The sequence below is a fragment of the Neoarius graeffei genome, chromosome 25, assembly GCF_027579695.1.
Source record: "Neoarius graeffei isolate fNeoGra1 chromosome 25, fNeoGra1.pri, whole genome shotgun sequence".
Lineage (NCBI taxonomy): Eukaryota > Metazoa > Chordata > Actinopteri > Siluriformes > Ariidae > Neoarius > Neoarius graeffei.
In genome coordinates this window covers 9,860,640-9,882,923 of record NC_083593.1, presented here as the reverse complement: position 1 = coordinate 9,882,923, position 22,284 = coordinate 9,860,640, and the positions used below count along the sequence as shown (strand labels likewise).

Here is a 22,284-nt window from a genome sequence, read left to right as displayed (position 1 = left end):
AACTGCTCGTTGGATTGCTAGAAAGGCAAATAAAAACCCCTGTTTGACTGCAAAAGACCTTCAGAAAGATTGAGCAGACCCTGGAGTGGTGGTGCACTGTTCTACTATGCAGCGACACCTGAACAAATATGACCTTCATGATAGAGTCATCAGAAAAAAAACCTTTCCTGCGTCCTAGCCACAAAATTCAGCGTCTGAAGTTTGCAAATGAACATCTAAATAAGCCTGATGCATTTTGGAAACAAGTCCTGTGGACTGATGAAATCAAAATAGAACTTTTTGGCCACAATGTGCATGCACTGTCTGTTTGGAGAAAAAAGGGTGCCAAATTCCAGGAAAAGACCACCTCTCCAACTCTGAAGCATGGGTGTGGATCGATCATGCTTTGGGGTTGTGTTGCAGCCAGTGGCACAGGGCACATTTCACTGGTCAAGGGAAGCATGGATTCGAATAAATACCAGCAAATTCTGGAAGCAAGCATCACACCATCTGTAAAAAAGTTGAAGTTAAAAAGAGGACGGGTCCTACAATAAGATGATGATCCAAAACACACCTCAAAATCTACAATGGAGTACCTCAAGAGGCCCAAGCTGAAGGTTTTGCCCGGGCCCTCACAGTCCCCTGACCTAAACATCATTGAAAATCTGTGGATAGATCTCAAAAGAGCAGTGCATGCAAGACAGCCCAAGAAACTTGTAGAACTGGAAGCCTTTTGCAAGGACGAATGTGTGAAAATCCCCCAGTTAAGAACTGAAAGATTATTAGCGGCTACAAAAAGTGTTTTCAAGCTGTGATACTTGCCAAAGGGGGTGTTACTAGGTACTAACCATGCAGGGTGCCCAAACTTTTGCTTCGGGCCCTTTTCCTTTTTTGTCATTTTGAAAATGTAAAAGATGAAAAAAAAAATTTTTTTTTGCTTAAAATATAAAGGGAATGAGTCATCTTTAACTTTATGCCTTTTGGAGATCATTTCATCTTCAACTTGCTTAACTGTTCACAGTAACAGCAATTTTGACCAGGGGTGCCCAAACTTTTGCATACCACTGTAATCCCCCTTCGGGCCTTTCGGCCAGCGGGGGATAAAAATACTGCATTACAAAATAAATCAGCAGACACTGTTGGATTTGCTCTTCTGATCTCTTTTCAGCACAGGGGCTACAAGTATACAATGTCAAATAGTCATATTAAGTGAAGCCGAGACCCAGTGGAACGGCGTGATAATGATGTTGAATCTAAACTGTATCGCTCCATCATGCCATTTCATTGGTTCTCGTTATAGTTCTAGCCAACTGGCAATGAACTCACATATTACAACAAATTGTGCCAGAAATTTGTAAAAACCAAACACACTCCGGTGATCACGAACAATGAAAACTCAGAAGAAGAAAAAAACATTCACTACGACAACAAGTTCAAGGCGACTTGGTCACTGGCTCATCCAGCATCAAAGCATACATTTTGTGAAGTACGTTGATCCGATTTCTCGGTCAAATTTCTAAATTTCATACCCACAGATCCCCCCAGAAGAGTGTGACTGCATTGCACAAGCTGATCTACTGCTTTTCATTCTCAGGGGGTTGCCAAGTATGCTTATACTTATGCATCCGAGTCTCAGTAAACACCTGAAGGCGTTGTGTGCTAGCAGTTGCAAGGGTATCTGTACTTCTGTCCACGAGGGAGCAGAAACTAAAAACTGAAATAAAAACTAGTGAAATGTCTAGAGGGAAGACATGTACAGTAAAGAGAAGAATTCTCTGTGCATACGGTCTGCTACTGGGTTCTAAGTCACGGCTAGAACACGGATATAGTGCTATTAGTTACAACCCCAATTCCAAAAAAGTTGGGACAAAGTACAAATTGTAAATAAAAACGGAATGCAATAATTTACAAATCTCAAAAACTGATATTGTATTCACAATAGGACATAGACAACATATCAAATGTCGAAAGTGAGACATTTTGAAATTTCATGCCAAATATTGGCTCATTTGAAATTTCATGACAGCAACACATCTCAAAAAAGTTAGGACAGGGGCAATAAGAGGCTGGAAAAGTTAAAGGTACAAAAAAAGGAACAGCTGGAGGACCAAATTGCAACTCATTAGGTCAATTGGCAATAGGTCATTAACATGACTGGGTATAAAAAGAGCATCTTGGAGTGGCAGCGGCTCTCAGAAGTAAAGATGGGAAGAGGATCACCAATCCCCCTAATTCTGCGCCAACAAATAGTGGAGCAATATCAGAAAGGAGTTCGACAGTGTAAAATTGCAAAGAGTTTGAACATATCATCATCTACAGTGCATAATATCATCAAAAGATTCAGAGAATCTGGAAGAATCTCTGTGCGTAAGGGTCAAGGCCGGAAAACCATACTGGGTGCCCGTGATCTTCGGGCTCTTAGACGGCACTGCATCACATACAGGCGTGCTTCTGTATTGGAAATCACAAAATGGGCTCAGGAATATTTCCAGAGAACATTATCTGTGAACACAATTCACTGTACCATCCGCCGTTGCCAGCTAAAACTCTATAGTTCAAAGAAGAAGCCGTATCTAAACATGATTCAGAAGCGCAGACGTCTTCTCTGGGCCAAGGCTCATTTAAAATGGACTGTGGCAAAGTGGAAAACTGTTCTGTGGTCAGACGAATCAAAATTTGAAGTTCTTTATGGAAATCAGGGACGCCGTGTCATTCGGACTAAAGAGGAGAAGGACGACCCAAGTTGTTATCAGCGCTCAGTTCAGAAGCCTGCATCTCTGATGGTATGGGGTTGCATTAGTGTGTGTGGCATGGGCAGCTTACACATCTGGAAAGACACCATCAATGCTGAAAGGTATATCCAGGTTCTAGAGCAACATATGCTCCCATCCAGACGACGTTTCTTTCAGGGAAGACCTTGCATTTTCCAACATGACAATGCCAAACCACACACTGCATCAATTACAGCATCGTAGCTGCGTAGAAGAAGGGTCCGGGTACTGAACTGGCCAGCCTGCAGTCCAGATCTTTCACCCATAGAAAACATTTGGCGCATCATAAAACGGAAGATACGACAAAAAAGACCTAAGACATTTGAGCAACTAGAATCCTACATTAGACAAGAATGGGTTAACATTCCTATCCCTAAACTTGAGCAACTTGTCTCCTCAGTCCCCAGACGTTTACAGACTGTTGTAAAGAGAAAAGGGGATGTCTCACAGTGGTAAACATGGCCTTGTCCCAACTTTGAGATGTGTTGTTGTCATGAAATTTAAAATCACCTAATTTTTCTCTTTAAATGATACATTTTCTCAGTCTAAACATTTGATATGTCATCTATGTTCTATTCTGAATAAAATATGGAATTTTGAAACTTCCACATCATTGCATTCCGTTTTTATTTACAATTTGTACTTTGTCCCAACTTTTTTGGAATCGGGGTTGTATTCGGTCAACCAGACAGAGAACAAACAACTAGGGATTTTGCAGATTTCCTTCACAGAAAAATTCAGAATGCAGCTTTATGTTGGACGTCTGCATTTTTCCAGATGCTTTCTATGAGAGAGTCAACATTTGCAGTCAGGTTAGAGAATTACATTGGTAATACTGTATTACTCTAATTTCCACAGAAGAATGGTCAACTTCTTGTCAAAAATGTTTCTGGGTTCCTATGTAATACCTCCAGACCTCAACCAATCACTATTTTCGCAACAGCTGGTTGACTGAGGGTGCACTGTTAGGATTTTGTAAGCGTGTACAAAATCCTAACTTCCCACTTCGTAGCTTTCATTGATTAACACGAATGCGTCCAAGGATAACTCAAACCTCTGGGCTAACATCTGTCTTAAAGAGACAGTGTGTAAAATATGGCTGAGAAAATTGCCGTTGCTTGCCTTACCTTTGTGACAGAAGGTACCAGAGTATGAAGAGGCACCACAGTTGCAGACGAAACCATTATGCTTGTCTAGGCACTGGCCCTGGTTCTGACACAGGTGCCCATAGCTGGTGCAGTGGCCTGGACATCCGGGGCGGACGCCAGGTGTGATCTTTGCTCGCTCCTCCAGATCCAGCGTCTTCCCGTTCAACTTCAGTGACCGGATACAGCCCAGGAAGCCCTTCTGCCTCGATGCAGTTCCTCCTGAAGAGCACAACAAACAGGCTGGACATTTTCTGTACTACATCATATTTTATACAAGGTGACATTATGGAGATAGGGTTGTTCTCTAATGGTATGCCGTTGTCAACAACAAGGATGGTGGAAGCTGTTTTAAATAAGATGATGAAAGGGATATTGTGGGTGGAACAGACTCAAAAGGCAAAGTTGGCTTTTGTTGAACGCTGCAGTTCTGTCTTCGAATTCAACCCTGGCATCCGTGCCTATTCAAAACAAATGATCAGGGTGCTCTATTCTCTTCTCATCAAAGCCCAACCTTCTGTTATTCTTGCAGCTTCTAGTTCAGAACCTCACTCTGCTTTGTATGTTAATTGCTCTACAGAAAACAATCATTTTCAAATGTTATTGCTACAGCACTATGTATGGTGAGCTATTCACTTCGCATGCAAATTCAATCACTCGGCACCGCCTTTGTATTACTCTTTTCCATCTTAATGTAAATTTTCGAGCAGAAAAAAAAACAGTCTTCAAATCAGAGCATTCAAATCATCACATCTCAAGCAAAGGAAGAAAATGTGGCAGGAAAAACAGAAATCCATCAGCCCTAATTTTCAAACGTATTTGGCTAAAATGAAATGGAAAACTGCAGTGGAGGATTTGAGAGCGCTGAACCACAAAATGACTGTACAATGCAACATTTGGACAGGTACAATGGCAAATCTTGTCATAAAAACAGCAATGTTGGCACTTAACATAAAGGTTCAAAAAAAAAAAAAAAAAAATATATATATATATATATATATATATATATACACACACACAGTGGAGCAAAAAAGTATTTAGTCAGCCACCAATTGTGCAAGTTCTCTCACTTAAAAAGATGAGAGAGGCCTGTAATTTTCATCATAGGTACACTTCAACTATGAGAGACAGAATGGGGGGAAAGAATCCAGGAAATCACATTGTAGGATTTTTAATGAATTAATTGGTAAATTCCTCGGTAAAATAAGTATTTGGTCACCTACAAACAAGCAAGATTTCTGGCTCTCACAGACCTGTAACTTCTTCTTTAAGAGGCTCCTCTGTCCTCCACTCGTTACCTGTATTAATGGCACCTGTTTGAACTCGTTATCAGTATAAAAGACACCTGTCCACAACCTCAAACAGTCACACTGCAAACTCCACTATGGCCAAGACCAAAGAGCTGTCAAAGGACACCAGAAACAAAATTGTAGACCTGCACCAGGCTGGGAAGACTGAATCTGCAATAGGTAAGCAGCTTGGTGTGAAGAAATCAACTGTGGGAGCAATTATTAGAAAATGGAAGACATACAAGACCACTGATAATCTCCCTCGATCTGGGGCTCCACACAAGATCTCACCCCGTGGGGTCAAAATGATCACAAGAACGGTGAGCAAAAATCCCAGAACCACACGGGGGGACCTAGTGAATGACCTGCAGAGAGCTGGGACCAAAGTAACAAAGGCTACCATCAGTAACACACTACGCCACCAGGGACTCAAATCCTGCAGTGCCAGACATGTCCCCCTGCTTAAGCTAGTACATGTCCAGGCCCGTCTGAAGTTTGCTAGAGAGCATTTGGATGATCCAGAAGAGGATTGGGAGAATGTCATATGGTCAGATGTAACCAAAATAGAACTTTTTGGTAAAAACTCAACTTGTTGTGTTTGGAGGAGAAAGAATACTGAGTTGCATCCAAAGAACACCATACCTACTGTGACGCATGGGGGTGGAAACATCATGCTTTGGGGCTGCTTTTCTGCAAAGGGACCAGGACGACTGATCCGTGTAAAGGAAAGAATGAATGGGGCCATGTATCGTGAGATTTTGAGTGAAAACCTCCTTCCATCAGCAAGGGCATTGAAGATGAAACGTGGCTGGGTCTTTCAGCATGACAATGATCCCAAACACACCACCCGGGCAACGAAGGAGTGGCTTCGTAAGAAGCATTTCAAGGTCCTGGAGTGGCCTAGCCAGTCTCCAGATCTCAACCCCATAGAAAATCTTTGGAGGGAGTTGAAAGTCCGTGTTTCCCAGCGACAGCCCCAAAACATCACTGCTCTAGAGGAGATCTGCATGGAGGAATGGGCCAAAATACCAGCAACAGTGTGTGAAAACCTTGTGAAGACTTACAGAAAATGTTTGACTTCTGTCATTGCCAACAAAGGGTATATAACAAAGTACAGAGATGAACTTTTGTTATTAACCAAATACTTATTTTCCACCATAATTTGCAAATAAATTCTTTACAAATCAGACAATGTGATTTTCTGGATTTTTTTTTCTCATTTTGTCTCTCATAGTTGAAGTGTACCTATGATGAAAATTACAGGCCTCTCTCATCTTTTTAAGTGGGAGAACTTGCACAATTGGTGACTGACTAAATACTTTTTTGCTCCTGTGTGTGTGTGTGTGTGTGTGTGTGTGTGTGTGTGTGTGTGTGTGTATATATATATAATTTTTTTTTTTTTTAAACGCAGGTGACTCTAGGCTGAACTGAGTAAGAAATTCTTGAAATAGAGCCTTGAAAGAGAGTATACAACACAACACACAAGGAGAGAATCTCTCAAAAAGAAATAAATGCAATACAATAAAGATGTTTATATTTACATCGTTTACGAGCTCACATTTACAGTGGTGTTTAATAGGAAGAAAAAAATCAACAATCTCAAAAAATAATGGATAAGAAATGAGAAATCCAGTATTGACATATTGGAGATATTGGGGTAAATGTTGAACTCTAGAATGCAATGTACAGTAGCTATATGGCATGTTTGAATCAAACTTGACTCAGCTACATAGCTACCAGTATCTAAGAGATGAGCATGATGGCTTTAATTCCAGTATTAGCATGAAACTCGAAGCCTTGGAACTTGACCTCATATGACGTGATGGCTAAATCCCAGTGGTGCAACTATCAGCAGGTAGTCCAGTGGCTTTGTGGGTAATGTAGTAAACTGTTAACTAAAGTGAAAATAGACCAAGAAAGAATAGCTTAAATAAATAAGTTGAAATAAAAAAAAGTCAACACAATTTCATTACAAAATAAACCTTGAACATCTCTGATGGAGGGCGGCACGGTGGTGTAGTGGGTAGCACTGTCGCCCCACAGCAAGAAGGTCCGGGTTCGAGCCCTGTGGCCGGCAAGGGCCTTTCTGTGTGGAGTTTGCATGTTCTCCCTGTGTCCGCGTGGGTTTCCTCCGGGTGCTCCGGTTTCCCCCACAGTCCAAAGACATGCAGGTTAGGTTAACTGGTGACTCTAAATTGACCGTAGGTGTGAATGTGAGTGTGAATGGTTGTCTGTGTCTATGTGTCAGCCCTGTGATGACCTGGCGACTTGTCCAGGGTGTACCCCGCCTTTCGCCCGTAGTCAGCTGGGATAGGCTCCAGCTTGCCTGCGACCCTGTAGAAGGATAAAGCGGCTAGAGATGATGAGATGAGACATCTCTGATGGTCATATGTTAATTATACATATTCAAAGATTCATATACAAGTATTTCAGGGTCTCTTCCTCCTTAACTTAACAAAGAACCACATAAGCATCCATAGGTGCTAAAGAAAGCAACTGGGCTTGCTTGAAATTCTTGAAGATGTTTCACTTCTTGTCCAAAAGGCTTCTTCAGTTCTGTCTGACTAGTGGGGAGTTCCAGGTAATTGGTCCACCCTAAGGCCAGAATACCCAGACACAAACAGGACAACGTAGTGTATGCAATTCGATGCAGTGAGGAATGCACAGACCTGTACATTGGGGAAACAAAACAACCGCTTCACAAGTGCATGGCTCAACATATGGTAGGAGAGCCAGTTTCTCAGACCAGGACTCTGCAGTCTATCTTCATCTCAATAACAAAGGACCTTTGTTTCAGGACTGCAATGTACGCATTCTAGTCAGAGAATTTGAAAGAGGAGTAAAAGAAGCTATCTTTGTCAACCTGGAACAACCATCACTGAACAAAGGAGGTGGTCTGAGACACCACTTATCAGCTACCTACAATGCAGTCCTTGGCACACTTCCCAGAAAACTGAATACACATCCACACCAAGATTCAGCTGACTTCCATGACTCACATGATGGCAGAGAGAGCCAACGACCCACAGATCATCCTCATGACCCTCTAGGCTGCTACCACCATTCACACCCGGCCTCCAGTGACCCTAACACCTACAGGATGACTGAAAGGGTCAATGACCCATGTGACCTCAATGACTCTCCTTAGCGTTGCTTCTGGTCCACTAGAGGATAAATACCTGGAACTCCCCACTAGTCAGGCAGAACTGAAGAAGCCTTTTGGATGAGAGGTGAAACGTCTTCAAGAATTTCAAGCAAGTCCAGTTGCCTTCCTTAGCACCTACGGTTTACGATGACCTGGATGACTGAAAACCTTCACAAACACATAAGCATTCTATATCAAAATTCAGTTTATTATTTTTTTCCACAAGAAAGCAAAAATACCAACTGGGCTGAAATCAAGAATAGCAGTCAGAGTAAGATTACACAAGTGGCTTCCTAGTAATACTCTGCCAGTTTTGTAGCCTATTAATTAACAGCATGTCCTTATCTAAGCTATTTATGATGAAGAAATTATGTGTTCAAATTATACTCATTACTGCCAATGAAACAGAGGCCTTGCAACAATAACTTGTCAAGGTAATTCTTGTCGAATTTCATGCATACTTTCTGCAGCGATGATGTATTTAGACTATACTTATTTATTTCACTGATTAAAATCCAAATCTACATTAGCTAATAAAACTCCACATCAACATCCCCATGAAACATGACCAGACAGTTTAATTATACAGATGCATACAGGGCTTCCTCTAGGCCAATTAGTGAACTAACTGTTCACACAGGCTGCTGATGAGACAAATTTAAAATGTGTACTTTTTTTTGGACACAACCCAAGTAAACATTGTGGAGCGCAGTAATATGAATAAACTGTGTAACCATATTCCATTTTTCTTGTGGTCAACTGCACCTCCTGTAACACTGAGAAAATTGGAATTTATTGTCATAGGTTTTTTTCACTGGGCTGCTGCAAGGACCACCAGTGATCAGCTCCCACCCCTCTTCCTTGGGGAAGGTTTAGGGCAACAGCGTCTACGGTGTATGAGACTGGCAGGATATATAGTGCGGCATGAAGATCTAGTAGTCCACAAGCTAGTCCTCTGGGAACCTCTCCATGGACACCGCTCTAGAGGGAGACCACACCTAACCTTTGTAGATACACTCTGTGGGGACACTGGACTTGATAACACTGGTGAGATAAAGGTGCTTATGGCTGATAGACCGCTGTGGCAGAACACCCTTAATGCTCGGTCCTGGAAGCCGCCATAAGTCAAGTAAATCAAGTCAAGTTATTGTCATAAATGTCATATTCATGTGCACTGAATTTCTTTGTTAGATGTGAGCAAACTGATGTACATTTCCCTGAAGTAGCATATGGTATAATAAGAATTGCTAGGTCTGTGTACAGCGGCATGACGGTGTAGTGGTTAGCACTGTCGCCTCATAGCAAGAAGGTTCTGGGTTCAAACCCAGTAGCCAACGGGGGCCTTTCTGTGTGGAGTTTGCATGTTCTCCCCATGTCTGCGTGGGTTTCTTCTGGGTGTGCTAGTTTCTCCCACAGTCCAAAGACATGCAGGTTAGGCTAAATAGTGGCTCTAAATTGACTGTAGGTGTGAATGGTTGTTTGTCTCTATGTGTCAACCCTATGATGAACTTGTCCAGGGTATACCATAGTCAGCTGGGATAGGCTCCAGCTTGCCTGCAACCCTGCACAGGATAAGCAATTATGGATAATGGATGGATAGGTATGTGTACCAAAAGCAGCCCAATGGACAATCAGTATTAAAACACGACGTTTTTCACCAAGTTCTTTCACCGAGAACCTAAAATGGTCTTGTATTACTATGACATCTTGTCATAATAATCATAAGATATCTTTGACCAACTCATGGACAGAAATATATTCATACAACAACATATAGCACTAATTTTAAAAACAAGCTCAAGACGGGAACATGAGGGGAAAGCACATCACATGCACTGACCACCAGTACATTAACTGATGTGTTAGATAGTCCTCTCCACTGCCACCATCAAAACACAAATAGCACCACCAACACTAGCATTTTCTCCTGAAATCAGCCATCAAAAGCTGAGCATATCTAGCCTCGTGTGTTGAAACCCCCAGACTCAGCATATCAAACCCTAGATCAGACCAAGGTTCTGAGAGTTGAGATGCAGAGCAAAACTATTAATGTTAAGTTCTAGATCAAAGCTGACATTAAGATAAAAAAATACGAACACCAAAACCAAAACTCTGAATACTGAGACCGAAGACTATGAGTACTAACAATGAGTGTTACTGTTAAACCCAAAACCCACATTGTAAGTACTGAGTCTCAGACCAAGAATCTAAGCATCAACGCTGAGTCCAGGTCAAGAATCTAAGCATCGAGGCTGAGTCCCGGGTCAAGAATCAAAGATGAGTCCCAGGTCAAGAATTTAAGCATCAAAGATAAAACCCAGGCCAAGAATATAATATCAAACCTGAGCCCTAGGCCAGGACCCTAAGTACAAAGACTGAGTCACAGCCAAAAATCTAAATATTAAAGATAAAACCCAGGCCACGTATCTAATATCAAACCTGAGACCCAGGCCAAGAGTCAAAGTGTCAATGCTGAGACCCAGGCCAACAATCTAAGTGTCAATGCTGAGACCCAGACCAAGAGTCTAAATGTCAAAGGTAAAACCCAGGCCAAGCATCTAATATTAAAGTTGAGATCCAGGCTAAGAGTCTATGTGTCTACACTGAAACCCAGACCAACAATCTAAGTGTCAATGCAAAGAAATGGGTCAAGAGTCTAAATATCAAAGGTAAAACCCAGGCCAAGAGTTTAATATCACACCTGAGACCCAGGCCAAGAATTTAAATGTCTACGCTGAGATCCAGGACAATAATCTAAGTGTCAATGCTGAGACCCAGACCAAGAGTCTAAGTGTCAAAGGTAAAGCCAAGGCTAAGTTACCAGTTACCTATTTGCTTTGTGCCTCATGGCACATAAAGGCCTTCACAGAGCGCTTCCACCTCTCCCTGTCAGCTGCTACTTTTCGCACTTCATTCCAGGATTTTCTACCCGTTTCCTCTCTCTCTTTCTCCACTGTTCGTCTCCAGGTTATTTTTGGTCTCCAGCTCTTTTTCTTTTGCCTTCTGGGGCCGAGGTCATTGCTATGTTGCAGTTGCTGTTCTGATCCTGATCTCATAATGTGGCCTATCATCTTCTATCTATGACACTTTATCTCCTCATTCAATGGTTTCATACTTGCTCTCTCTAGTAATGCTGCTGTTCTTACATGACCTTGCCAGGGTATTTTGAGCAGTCTTCATAGGTACTTGCTATGAAACACATCAAATGTTTTATTGTTTCCCTTGTTCATTTTCCACATCTCATAACCATATAATAGGACTGGTAAATATCATCTGCAAAGCCTAGGTCATCGAATTTCGATGTTAACTTCGATCTTATGCTGTTCTCACCACTGCCAACTGTCCTATTGGCCATAACCCAATCCATAATGATTAAAAATATAAAACTGGACATGTTACATCCTTGTTTCACTTTGGTTTTAATACTGAACCAGTCTCCTGCTTCTCCTTGGTCTTCTACAGCACACTGAAAATCTTCATAGAATAGTTTCACTATTCTCACAATTTTGTCTGGTATTCTATACTTTCTCATTACCATCCACTGGCTTTTGCAGTGAATAGAATCAAAAGCCTTTTCAAAGTATATGAAGCTTAGATTCAATGTTGCTTGCCACTCATTTACTTGTTCAATGATGTTACAAAATATGAAGACTCGTTCTGTTGTGCCCTTGCCTTTCCTGTATTCTGCCTGTTCCTTCTTCAGCCTATTATCTACTTTGCCTCTTATCCGATCAATAATAATCCTGCTAAGTAGCTTTCCCACTGTGGAGAGTAGAGTGACGCCTCTTGAATTCTTTGAGATTCCCTTTCTTTGCCAGTTTGATGATAAGTTCTTTCTTCCAACTATCTGGGATTTTCTCATCTCTCCATATTGCCTTCAGTAGTTCATGGATCTTAGTTGCTGAAAAGTCTACGTCTGCTTTCAGTTGCTCTGTGATGATGGAATCAATTTGTGGCAATTTTCCATTTTGTAACCTTTTTTATAAATTCTTGCTTCTTCTATAGATAGTTCGCTGACTGAAATGTCTTCAATCACTTCATCTGGTCCATATTCGCCATTGTTGGTTATAGGGTTATCTGGCTCTTCTCTATTTAGCACCTCTTTAAAGTATTCTGTCCAGCTTGAAAGAACCTCCTTTTTGCCACTGATGAGATTACCATTTTTGTCTATAGCTGCTGTACCTTGCCTAGGTCTTTCACTGCATATGATCTTTGTCAGCCCATATAATGTTTTCATGTGTTGGCTTCTTGCAGCCTCTTCTGCTTTACTTGCAATGTTTTCAATCCATTTATTTTTGTCTGCTTTCAAACTTCTTTTCCCTCCTTTGTTGTTATCTTTATACTTCTCTCTTAGCTGTTTTTTTTTTGGACTCTCTCTGAGTGTGTGCTTAGGATTTTCTTGTTGATTTCCTCCCTTTTATCTACCAGCCTCCATGAATTTTTGCTGATCCATGGTTTCTTTTTCTTTCGTGGCCTAACCAAAACTTCCTCTGCTGTCCATACAAGATAATGTCTGCTTCCAATGTTTGCTGACCTGTATACTCTAGTTTCTTTCACTGAATTTTTAAAGTGCTTGTTATCTAACACATTGCCTATTTGATTCTTGGTTGTTCCATCTGGAGAGACCCACATTTCCTTGTGAATTGCCTTATGTGGGAATAATGTTCCTGTTATAACAAGCTCATTCAGGTCACACATTTCATACAGCTGTTCACAATCATCATTCTTTCTTCCTAACCCATAACCGTTTCATAATGCCTGTTGTCATTTCCCACTTTGGCATTCATATCCATCCATCCATCCATCCATCCATCCATCCATCCATCCATCCATCCATCCATCCATCATCTGCAACCGCTTATCCTGTGCAAGGTCGCGGGCAAGCTGGAGCCTATCCCAGCTGACTATGGGCGAGAGGTGGGGTACACCCTGGACAAGTCGCCAGGTCATTGCGGGGCTAACACATAGAGACAAACAACCATTCACACCTACGGTCAATTTAGAACCACCAGTTAGCCTAACCTGCATGTCTTTGGACTGTGGGGGAAACCAAAGCACACTCCCACACTCCCCGTGTCTGCGAGGAAACCCACGCAGACATGGGGAGAACATGCAGACTCCACACAGAAAGGCCCCCGTCGGCCACTGGGCTCAAACCCAGAACCTTCTTGCTGTGAGGCGACTGTGCTAACTACTACACCACCGTGCCACCAGCATTCATATCACCAGTGACAATCATACAAACATATCATGTGCATTCCTTCTATCCATTACATCCTGTAGCCTTATATAGAACTCATCCTTCATTTGATCATCTGCATCTTCTGTGGGTGCCTGTATATGTACAAATGTCAACTTAAAATGTTTGGAAAAGAACCTGGTTTGGATGAGCCTATCACTTATTGGGGTCCAACCGATCAGTGATCTTGCTGTTCTTTTTGACATCAGTATGCCTACTCCTTCTCTGTGGCTGTTCTCATCCCTTCCACAGAAATGATAGTTTCTCCCTCTGCAAGCTAAACTTTTCCTTGTCCAGCCCAGTGTGTTTCACTTATCCCCAAGATGTCTATCCCTCTGCTTGTCATCTCTCTCACAACTTGTGCGACATTTCCACTTCCATACAGAGTCGGTACCTTCCAGTTGGCAATATTCATTTTCTTTTTGGGTGCATCAATGGCCTGATCTGCTTAAGGGCTTCCTCTTGGTTTTGACCCTCTTGCTTCATGGAGTCTCTCCTGTTGTGAGGTGAGGCCACAGCATCCCAAAGACTTGGAAGGTTTGCTCTGTTTCTGGTTTCCATATTAATGTTTTTATTTATTTTATTTTTTTAAAGGGAGAGGGTTATCAGTCCTCAGCTCAACCCTCAACCTGGAGGACCAGGGGATCACTCTTTGTCTGTCCTTGCCCTTCGACCTGTTCATCATGGGTGACCTTACCAGGAGTACAAGACTCCGGCTGACATGGCTCTTATGGCCACAGGGACATGCAAACTGCCTTATCACGATAAGGTGGTGATCCCATCCAAGACAGAAAACTCAGGCCAAGAGTCTAATATAAAAGCTGAGACCCAGACCAAAAGTCTAAGTGTCTATGCTGAGACCCCGGTCAACGATCAAAGCATCAATGCTGAGACCCAGACCAAGAGTCTAAGTGTCAAAGGTAAAACCCAGGCCAAGAGTCTAATATAAAAGCTGAGACCCAGGCCAAAAGTCTAAGTGTCTATGCTGAGACCCAGGCCAATAATCTCTGTAGGTATCAAGGCTGTGACCCTGGCCAAGAGTCGAAGCATCAAGGTTGAGACCTAGGCCAAGAATACATATACCGTATTAAAGCTGAGGAACAGTTTGATAAGCTAAGTATCAATGCACAGACCCAGGCCAAGAATCTATGTAGGTATCAAAGTTGAAACCCAGGCCAGGAACCTACAGTAAGTAACAAGACTAAGTCCCAGTCCAAGTATCAAAGGTAAAACTCAGGCCAAGAGTCTAATATCAAATCTGAGACCCAGGCCAACAATTCATGTATCAAGGTTGAGATCCCGGCCAAGAGTCCAAGTATCAAAGCTGTGGCCCAGGCCAAGAGTCCAAGAATCAAAGCTGAGGCCCATGCCAAGATTCTAAGTATCAATACACAAATCCAGGACAAATTTCTAAGTATTATCATTTTGCTTTAATGTCAATAAGCATATACTGCATCATCTGTCCATTTTTTATTGATGGACATTTATGTAATTATGCTGATATTCTGAATAAATGACCTTTTATGTGTTGCAACAGAATACATGACTGAATACATTTAGGAAGGCACAGTATATTCAGTATTTAAAATACTCTGCATGACCCTGTTGAGACCCGAACCCAGACTCTGAGGACTGACACAGTCTTGCTGTATTTGTTGATTTTGTATTTTTTGTATTGCCTTTTTTGCTCTCTGTACAAAAGAAAGGTTTATGATTATAAATTTGTGAACTGTTTCTCTTACCCACGAAGAGCTGGCTATTGAGCTGGAGATGGATATGACCCTCAGTGGGGGCTTTCTGCACTGATCCTGGGTAGTTGTCCACACTCAGAGACGCCTCTTTGACGTTCCGCTCGGCCACCACGTGGTGCCAGCGCTCGTCGTTTAAAGGGACCGGAGTCTTTACACGCACCTCAAGCGGGCCGTTCCCCACGTCAAAGGAGAAAACGACTTCAGTCGGCACTGGAAAGAGACACAGGGACCTTATTTGATGGATGTTTTTTGAATTAATTCACTTATTAAAGAATGATTTCATACTTTTATCCATTTATAGGTACTTTTAATGCTGTGAAACGTCCATGAAACAAGTAGTCGTTCCATAACCAGTGTATTTTTTTCCTTTTGTAGTTAATAAGTCAAAAGAAATGCAACTTGTGATGTTACTATGTCATCATTCTCATTATGTTTTGATACTAAGTCAGCACCTGAGACTCCTTCCATACATATTACATGAACACTTCCTGACAGAAAAGTTCACCATATTAACACATTTTTTCTTTGTTAAACAATAACATGCATCTGTCATACACGTCCATGTTTATGAGCTTTTACTATAGAAAAGATAGAAAATGATTTTATTCTATCCACATTCACTGGATATGAGTAATCGCACGCTCTGATTGGCTACTCTACTACTAGGATATCAGCTCATATACCGTGAGTAGAGAAAAACAAAAACGGTGGCTTTGTTATCAAGTATTTAAAAGAAATAAACATAGCTAAAAGAATAGAGTGAGCCGTCGTCCCCCTGCCCAATATCTCCTGTTCCACGCTCCAGCCCAGTCGGTGGTGGTAATGCACTTTTAAATTGATTTGCCAACTGCAAAAAACCCTAAAGAAGAAGAAGAAATGGCAGATCTTGTTGCTGAACCAACCAAGGACGAAATAAAAACTATTCGAAAACAAAACCCCAAAAAATAAAAAATAAAAAAAAGCAGCAAAATATGGAATAAAAGTATTTGACGATAAGAACGTATATGAGTGATTCCACGGTTATGGGTACTGAAATGGGGACATGAACTTATTTTAAAAATTCACCTAAAACCATTTCTTTTTTATGATGAATGATATGTTAAAAGATAACTTTAATTTTCTGAGATGTAATAAAAACATATTTATATGCCAAAGTCAGAACGTAACAGAAGTGTTGTGGACATATATATTCTCAATTTTAACAATGTAGAATTACTTTTTGAAACATAGGAAGGTGATGTTTTAGCAAATATAATTAATAAACATGTGTAGTAGAATAAACATACACATTCTTTCAATAAGATTAACATGGTATATAGCTAGATTGTAATTAATTTGTAACAGACGCGAGATGGACAATCGTAACAGAAGTAATGTAACAGACATCATTTTGGAACTCATAGGCTTGACTTTGGCATATAAATATGTTTTTATTACATCTCAGAAAATTAAAGTTATCTTTTAACATATCATTCATTAAAGATTACATGTTTTGTGACGGGCGGCACGGTGGTGTAGTGGTTAGCGCTGTCGCTTCACAGCAAGAAGGTCCGGGTTCGAGCCCCGTGGCCGGCGAGGGCCTTTCTGTGTGGAGTTTGCATGTTCTCCCCGTGTCCGCGTGGGTTTCCTCCGGGTGCTCTGGTTTCCCCCACAGTCCAAAGACATGCAGGTTAGGTTAACTGGTGACTCTAAATTGACCGTAGGTGTGAATGTGAGTGTGAATGGTTGTCTGTGTCTATGTGTCAGCCCTGTGATGACCTGGCGATTTGTCCAGGGTGTACCCCGCCTTTCGCCCGTAGTCAGCTGGGATAGGCTCCAGCTTGCCTGCGACCCTGGAGAATGATAAAGCGGCTAGAGATAATGAGATGAGATGAGATGAGATGTTTTGTGACCTGATGGTAAAAAAAGAAATGGTTTTAGGTGAATTTTTAAAAATAAGTTCATGTCCCCATTTCAGTACCCATAAGCGTGGAATCACTCATATATTTTTCTATTTTTCAAGAATTATTATTATAGGATTTTTCACAAATTGCTCCTGTCATTTCGCTGGTTTGTTTACACTCTAAGCGGAAATGATTTTTTTTTTACTTTAATTTTTATTGGATTTTTTCATTCAAATACAATAATACACAAAAAACAAACAACAAAGAAAAAAACCCCTCCATTAACAGTTTATAGGTCCTCTCATTCAGTCACAATGCAACAATTCTGTCTTGTTCAGTTGTCATGACTATAATTTCTAGTGGTATTATCCTTACCCCTTCTGTAATAATTCCATTTCTCCCATTTCCTTTCAAACTGTTCCTCCCTCATTCTCAAGGTACGGTATGTGTGAACCTCTCCATATCATAAATCTCCTCCACAATGCTCAGCCACTGATCTCTAGTTGGGGGGTCTACCTTATACCAGGCCCTTGTAATTGCCTTCCTGCTAGCCACCAATAATACTTTCACCAGGTATTTATCTTCTCCTTGTACCCACTCTTGTGGGATGTTCCCCAGATATAATACCAAACAAGTCTTAGGTATCTCATATCCCAGAATCTCCCTCAGCACACTCCAGACTCCCTCCCAGTATCCCTCCATCTTTTGACATTTCCAAAATACATGTGTATGGTCTGCCTCCACTTGACCACACAACCTCCAACATGATTTCTGATCTGGTGTGTATCTCCCCTTAATCTTTGGTGTTATGAAAAACCTTATAATGTTCTTCCACCCAAATTCTCGCCATACCCTGGAGCTAGTGGCTGAATGTTGAACCTTGCACACTTTATACCAGTCATCTTCTGTTATTTCTATTCCAAGCTCTTTTTCCCATTTTTCTTTAATATAGACAGTTGAATTACCCCCACTGGCACCTATAGCTTGGTATAGACCCTTCCCACTCACGTGACCTTCGTAAACGCGACCGCCATTTTGGACATGAAGAAATAACGGTTTATGGCACAGACCCTTTCGGTTCTCGCTCATTTAGCTGCTACAATGACTGCTTAGACTGCAACAATAATACCTAACACACATTTAAGTATCCGTCGTAAAGACGTGAAACTCGTCGAGTGACGAGTGTGTTCACTGATAAGCTAACACAATCTAAAAGTAGACATACCATCACACTGCCCTGGCGCTGTGTACAGTTTACCTTCTATGGCTTGTGCACTCACTATTTGCCATTACTTTCTCCAACCCAGTGTTCGAACTATGCCGATATTTTCGGGGGGTCCCTTTTTTTCCCGGGGGGGGTGCTTGCGCTTGCCTCAGAGCGCGGATCTCCAAACACATGAGAAGCCTATCTTACGCACATATCACGCGGACTCCACACCTCCACACACGCATCGCGTTTGAAGTCATAACTCATCAGGGGAAATCGTGTCCGCATTGGCATGTTCAAAAAACAACCTCGCGTCAACAATGATACCACACGCAAGAAAATAAAACAAAACAGTCAGGCTACTCAACACATCTGATCCACAGCAGCACCAAAGCATCACTGGAAATCATGTCAACAACCAATCTTCCATTTCAACACGCGTCAACAAACAAATGGCGCCACAAACATGAACGAATCGGTCAGGCTACTGATTCCAAACCCACAGCAGACGAATAATTAAATGCATCTTACCTTAAAGCAGAATCGACCACAAAGGAAGTCTGTTGGCACACTTCCTTTCTACTAGTTTGTGTCCCCAACCTGGCAGCAGCAGTCGTTGTCATATCGGTTTATTTTATCTTTGATGTAAACACAACACTTCGGATATGCAAATGCTTCCCGTTACACACGATTGCTATGTCAAGAAACATCATTTTGCCAATATTTTAGAGACCATCCATCTTTTCCGTCGGTCAGCATCTGTCGGGATCCGATAAAATGATAAATCTTGCCTTGTGTGTTGATGGTTACTACATCCAGGTGCACAACAATATAATGGCATGATGGAAGTCTTGCTGAAAGTAAAAACTTTCTTTGATGGCTATATTCCTTTCGATGCTTCGCCGTCGTTCCTCGTTGTTGGCTGTGGTAGACTACTGGTAGTTCATGTCCAAAATGGCAGCCGCATTTGTCGTGACGTCACGTGGGATGGGTCCATAGAGCTGAGCACTGCAAAAAACTGAAAACTGAATTTGAGGAGAAAATTCCTTAATACTCGTGAAATTATCTTGCTGCATGGACAGATAATTTTACTTGACAAGACATCTTGGAATAAGTTGGTTACAATCTAGAACTAGTTTTAATAATCTCAGAGTTGGTGTCTTGTTTTCTTCTAATAGGAAATACTAGATCATTTCAACTCATTCATCTCTAGCCGCTTTATCCTTCTACAGGGTCGCAGGCAAGCTGGAGCCTATCCCAGCTGACTACGGGCGAAAGGCGGGGTACACCCTGGACAAGTCGCCAGGTCATCACAGGGCTGACACATAGACACAGACAACCATTCACACTCACATTCACACCTACGGTCAATTTAGAGTCACCAGTTAACCTAACCTGCATGTCTTTGGGGGAAACCGGAGCACCCGGAGGAAACCCACGCGGACACGGGGAGAACATGCAAACTCCACACAGAAAGGCCCTCGCCGGCCCCGGGGCTTGAACCCAGGACCTTCTTGCTGTGAGGCGACAGCGCTAACCACTACACCACCGTGCCGCCCTCATTTCAACTATATTCAAGATATTCTAACTTAAGATACCATTTTTGCAGTGTAGAAGAAAACAAGACACCAACTCTGATGGTGATGATACACGGGGCAACTTTTTGGGCAATGTTGCCGAGCAATGTTGCTGGGCAATTGCGTTTTGACTCTTTTCTATTGAGATTGGGCAACATTGTTTCTTTCTGAATGGTTTTGATAATCTCTGGCAACTTTTTGAGATAAGCCAATCAGAACACGAGTATCGAGTCATGTGACCTCCGATGAGGTTCGGATCAGAAATTTCAAACAAATATGGCGGCCGCTCAGTGTCAGTGGAGTGAAGAGATGGAGAGACTCCTCATCTGTTTTTACGCCGGTAAGTTGTTATTTTAATATTCTATATGGAGGAATTTACCTCACCAAAGCTCTAAAAAACAACAGACAGCTTGATTAAATGGTCACAGCAAAAATTAAGACATCGATTTTTTTTAGCTAACTGTAAACTGCTGTTGCCAACTGTTGTTGCCCATTGTTAGTTGCCCTGAAAAGTTGCCCTGTGTCTCACCTAGCTGCCCGTTGCCAGCAACATCGCTCGGCAACATTGCCCAAAAAGTTGCCCCGTGTATCATCACCATAAGATTATTAAAACTAGTTCTAGATTGTAACCAACTTATTCCAAGATGTCTTGTCAAGTAAAATTATCTGTCCATGCAGCAAGATAATTTCACTAGTATTCAGGAATTTTCTCCTCAAATTCAGTTTTAAATTTTTTGCAGTGAGACTAGCGGAAATGATTTTGTCAGACGTTTTGTATAAAGTTTTAATTTACTGAATTTGCAAAAAAAAATAAAAATGCTCTGTTTCTCAAAATCCAGTGAATGCGGATAGAATAAATCAGTTCTTCCACTCAATCTTGTCGTACGTGGCTTATAGCCGACTCGGTGCTACGCGCCTCGTCGGCTATCAGCTCATGTACGACTCGATTTTGTGGAATAACTGTTAAATGTAGCGCATTAATAATAAAAGCATGAGGCTTTTGAGTTGTCCTCAGCAGCTAATCCAACCAGTGTTGACATTGCCAACTGAGATGTTGAATATCGATAAAAAACAGACTTCCCTGATTGAAAAAAAAAAAAAAAATCTAATAGGACATTTTATTATTTTAGGCAGCTGGAAATAACGTTGTCATACCAGTATAATATCGTATCTCTAGTTAAAATTAGTTTCTCTTTCAAATGTGCACCAAAGCTCTGGGTGATTTGCTTCACTGTTGTAATGAGATATGATTATCAAAAGCATTAAAGATAAAGTCTGGGAAGAAATTAAACTGGAAGTTTATTTCCACAAGGTGTGTAGCGACTTGAAAATAAAGCCAGGGAAGGAAAATTAAGTGAGAAGAGAAAGCTGTCGGTCTTTAATCTCTCTCTCTCTCTCTCTTTTTTTTAATCTGCTTTTGGATGAGAACACCCTGACGCTTGAGGTTTACAGTCGGAGATGAAAGAAACTTGATGCTTTTCCTTTCTAGCTGGCAAGACCTCTGTGTTGCAATTTCTCAAATGGAATTAAATTCAGCTGAGCGTTTAGAGCAAAACACTTTGGGGTGCGTTTCAAAAATGAATATGTTTATTTCAGGTAGCCTGGGATAACATTACACTTGCGTCAACACAATTCAACTCTGGTGACTTGTCAAGTTTAAACTGTTTCCTCGTGGATTCAGGCTTGCTACGGTGATATTACGTATACGGTAATAACAAAGAAGGCATTTCTGCTCATGGTGTACGTTTAACGCCAGCTGTCCGTGTGTTCGTCTTCAATAATCCATCATCTCTTTCCACCTGAAAGCCTTCCTGTAGCAGCTGTTTTGCTTATTTTAGGTAGGAATTGTCCCTGGCTCGAACACACATTTGGAGAAGAGGGAGCGAAACAGTGCACCTTCTTGTCATCGAGCGCCTCTCTGCTGCCAAGAACAATGCTATGAAATTGCTGATCATGTGTTATGACCTCTTTATTATTCATAGCACATCTAAGCAGGTCTTTGTTCGCCACAGAAACAGTGCAGCGACTCCAACCAAAGGGTGAATACAAGCAAAGAAAACGTGCACACACTGAAAGAATGATCACCTCTTTGCAAAGATATTCGATGATAGATAGCAAAAATCTAGCGAAAGCCGTCAAGCTGTTATTCGTTTCATCACATGCTGCCACCGTACTCGGCTTCCTAGGCGTCCTTTTTCGGGTTAACATCTTACTTGACTCAGAACAATAGGAGGTTAATTGAGCTCTCTCAGCTAAAGAATTTGTCATTATAGCAGAACGAGCTTCCGGACCATGTTC

General features: G+C 41.6%; 1 protein-coding gene across 1 annotated transcript in view; it reads right to left on the bottom strand.

Annotated features, from left to right (window-relative positions):
• Nucleotides 1-22,284, bottom strand: part of cntnap3 (contactin associated protein family member 3) — a 332,581-nt gene that overhangs the window by 50,067 nt on the left and 260,230 nt on the right. The window contains exons 18-19 of the mRNA XM_060909607.1: nucleotides 15,311-15,529; nucleotides 3,878-4,117 (exon numbers count right to left, since the gene is read on the bottom strand). Coding sequence (XP_060765590.1) covers nucleotides 3,878-4,117; nucleotides 15,311-15,529 — 459 coding nt within the window. The remainder of the gene's footprint in view (nucleotides 1-3,877; nucleotides 4,118-15,310; nucleotides 15,530-22,284) is intronic.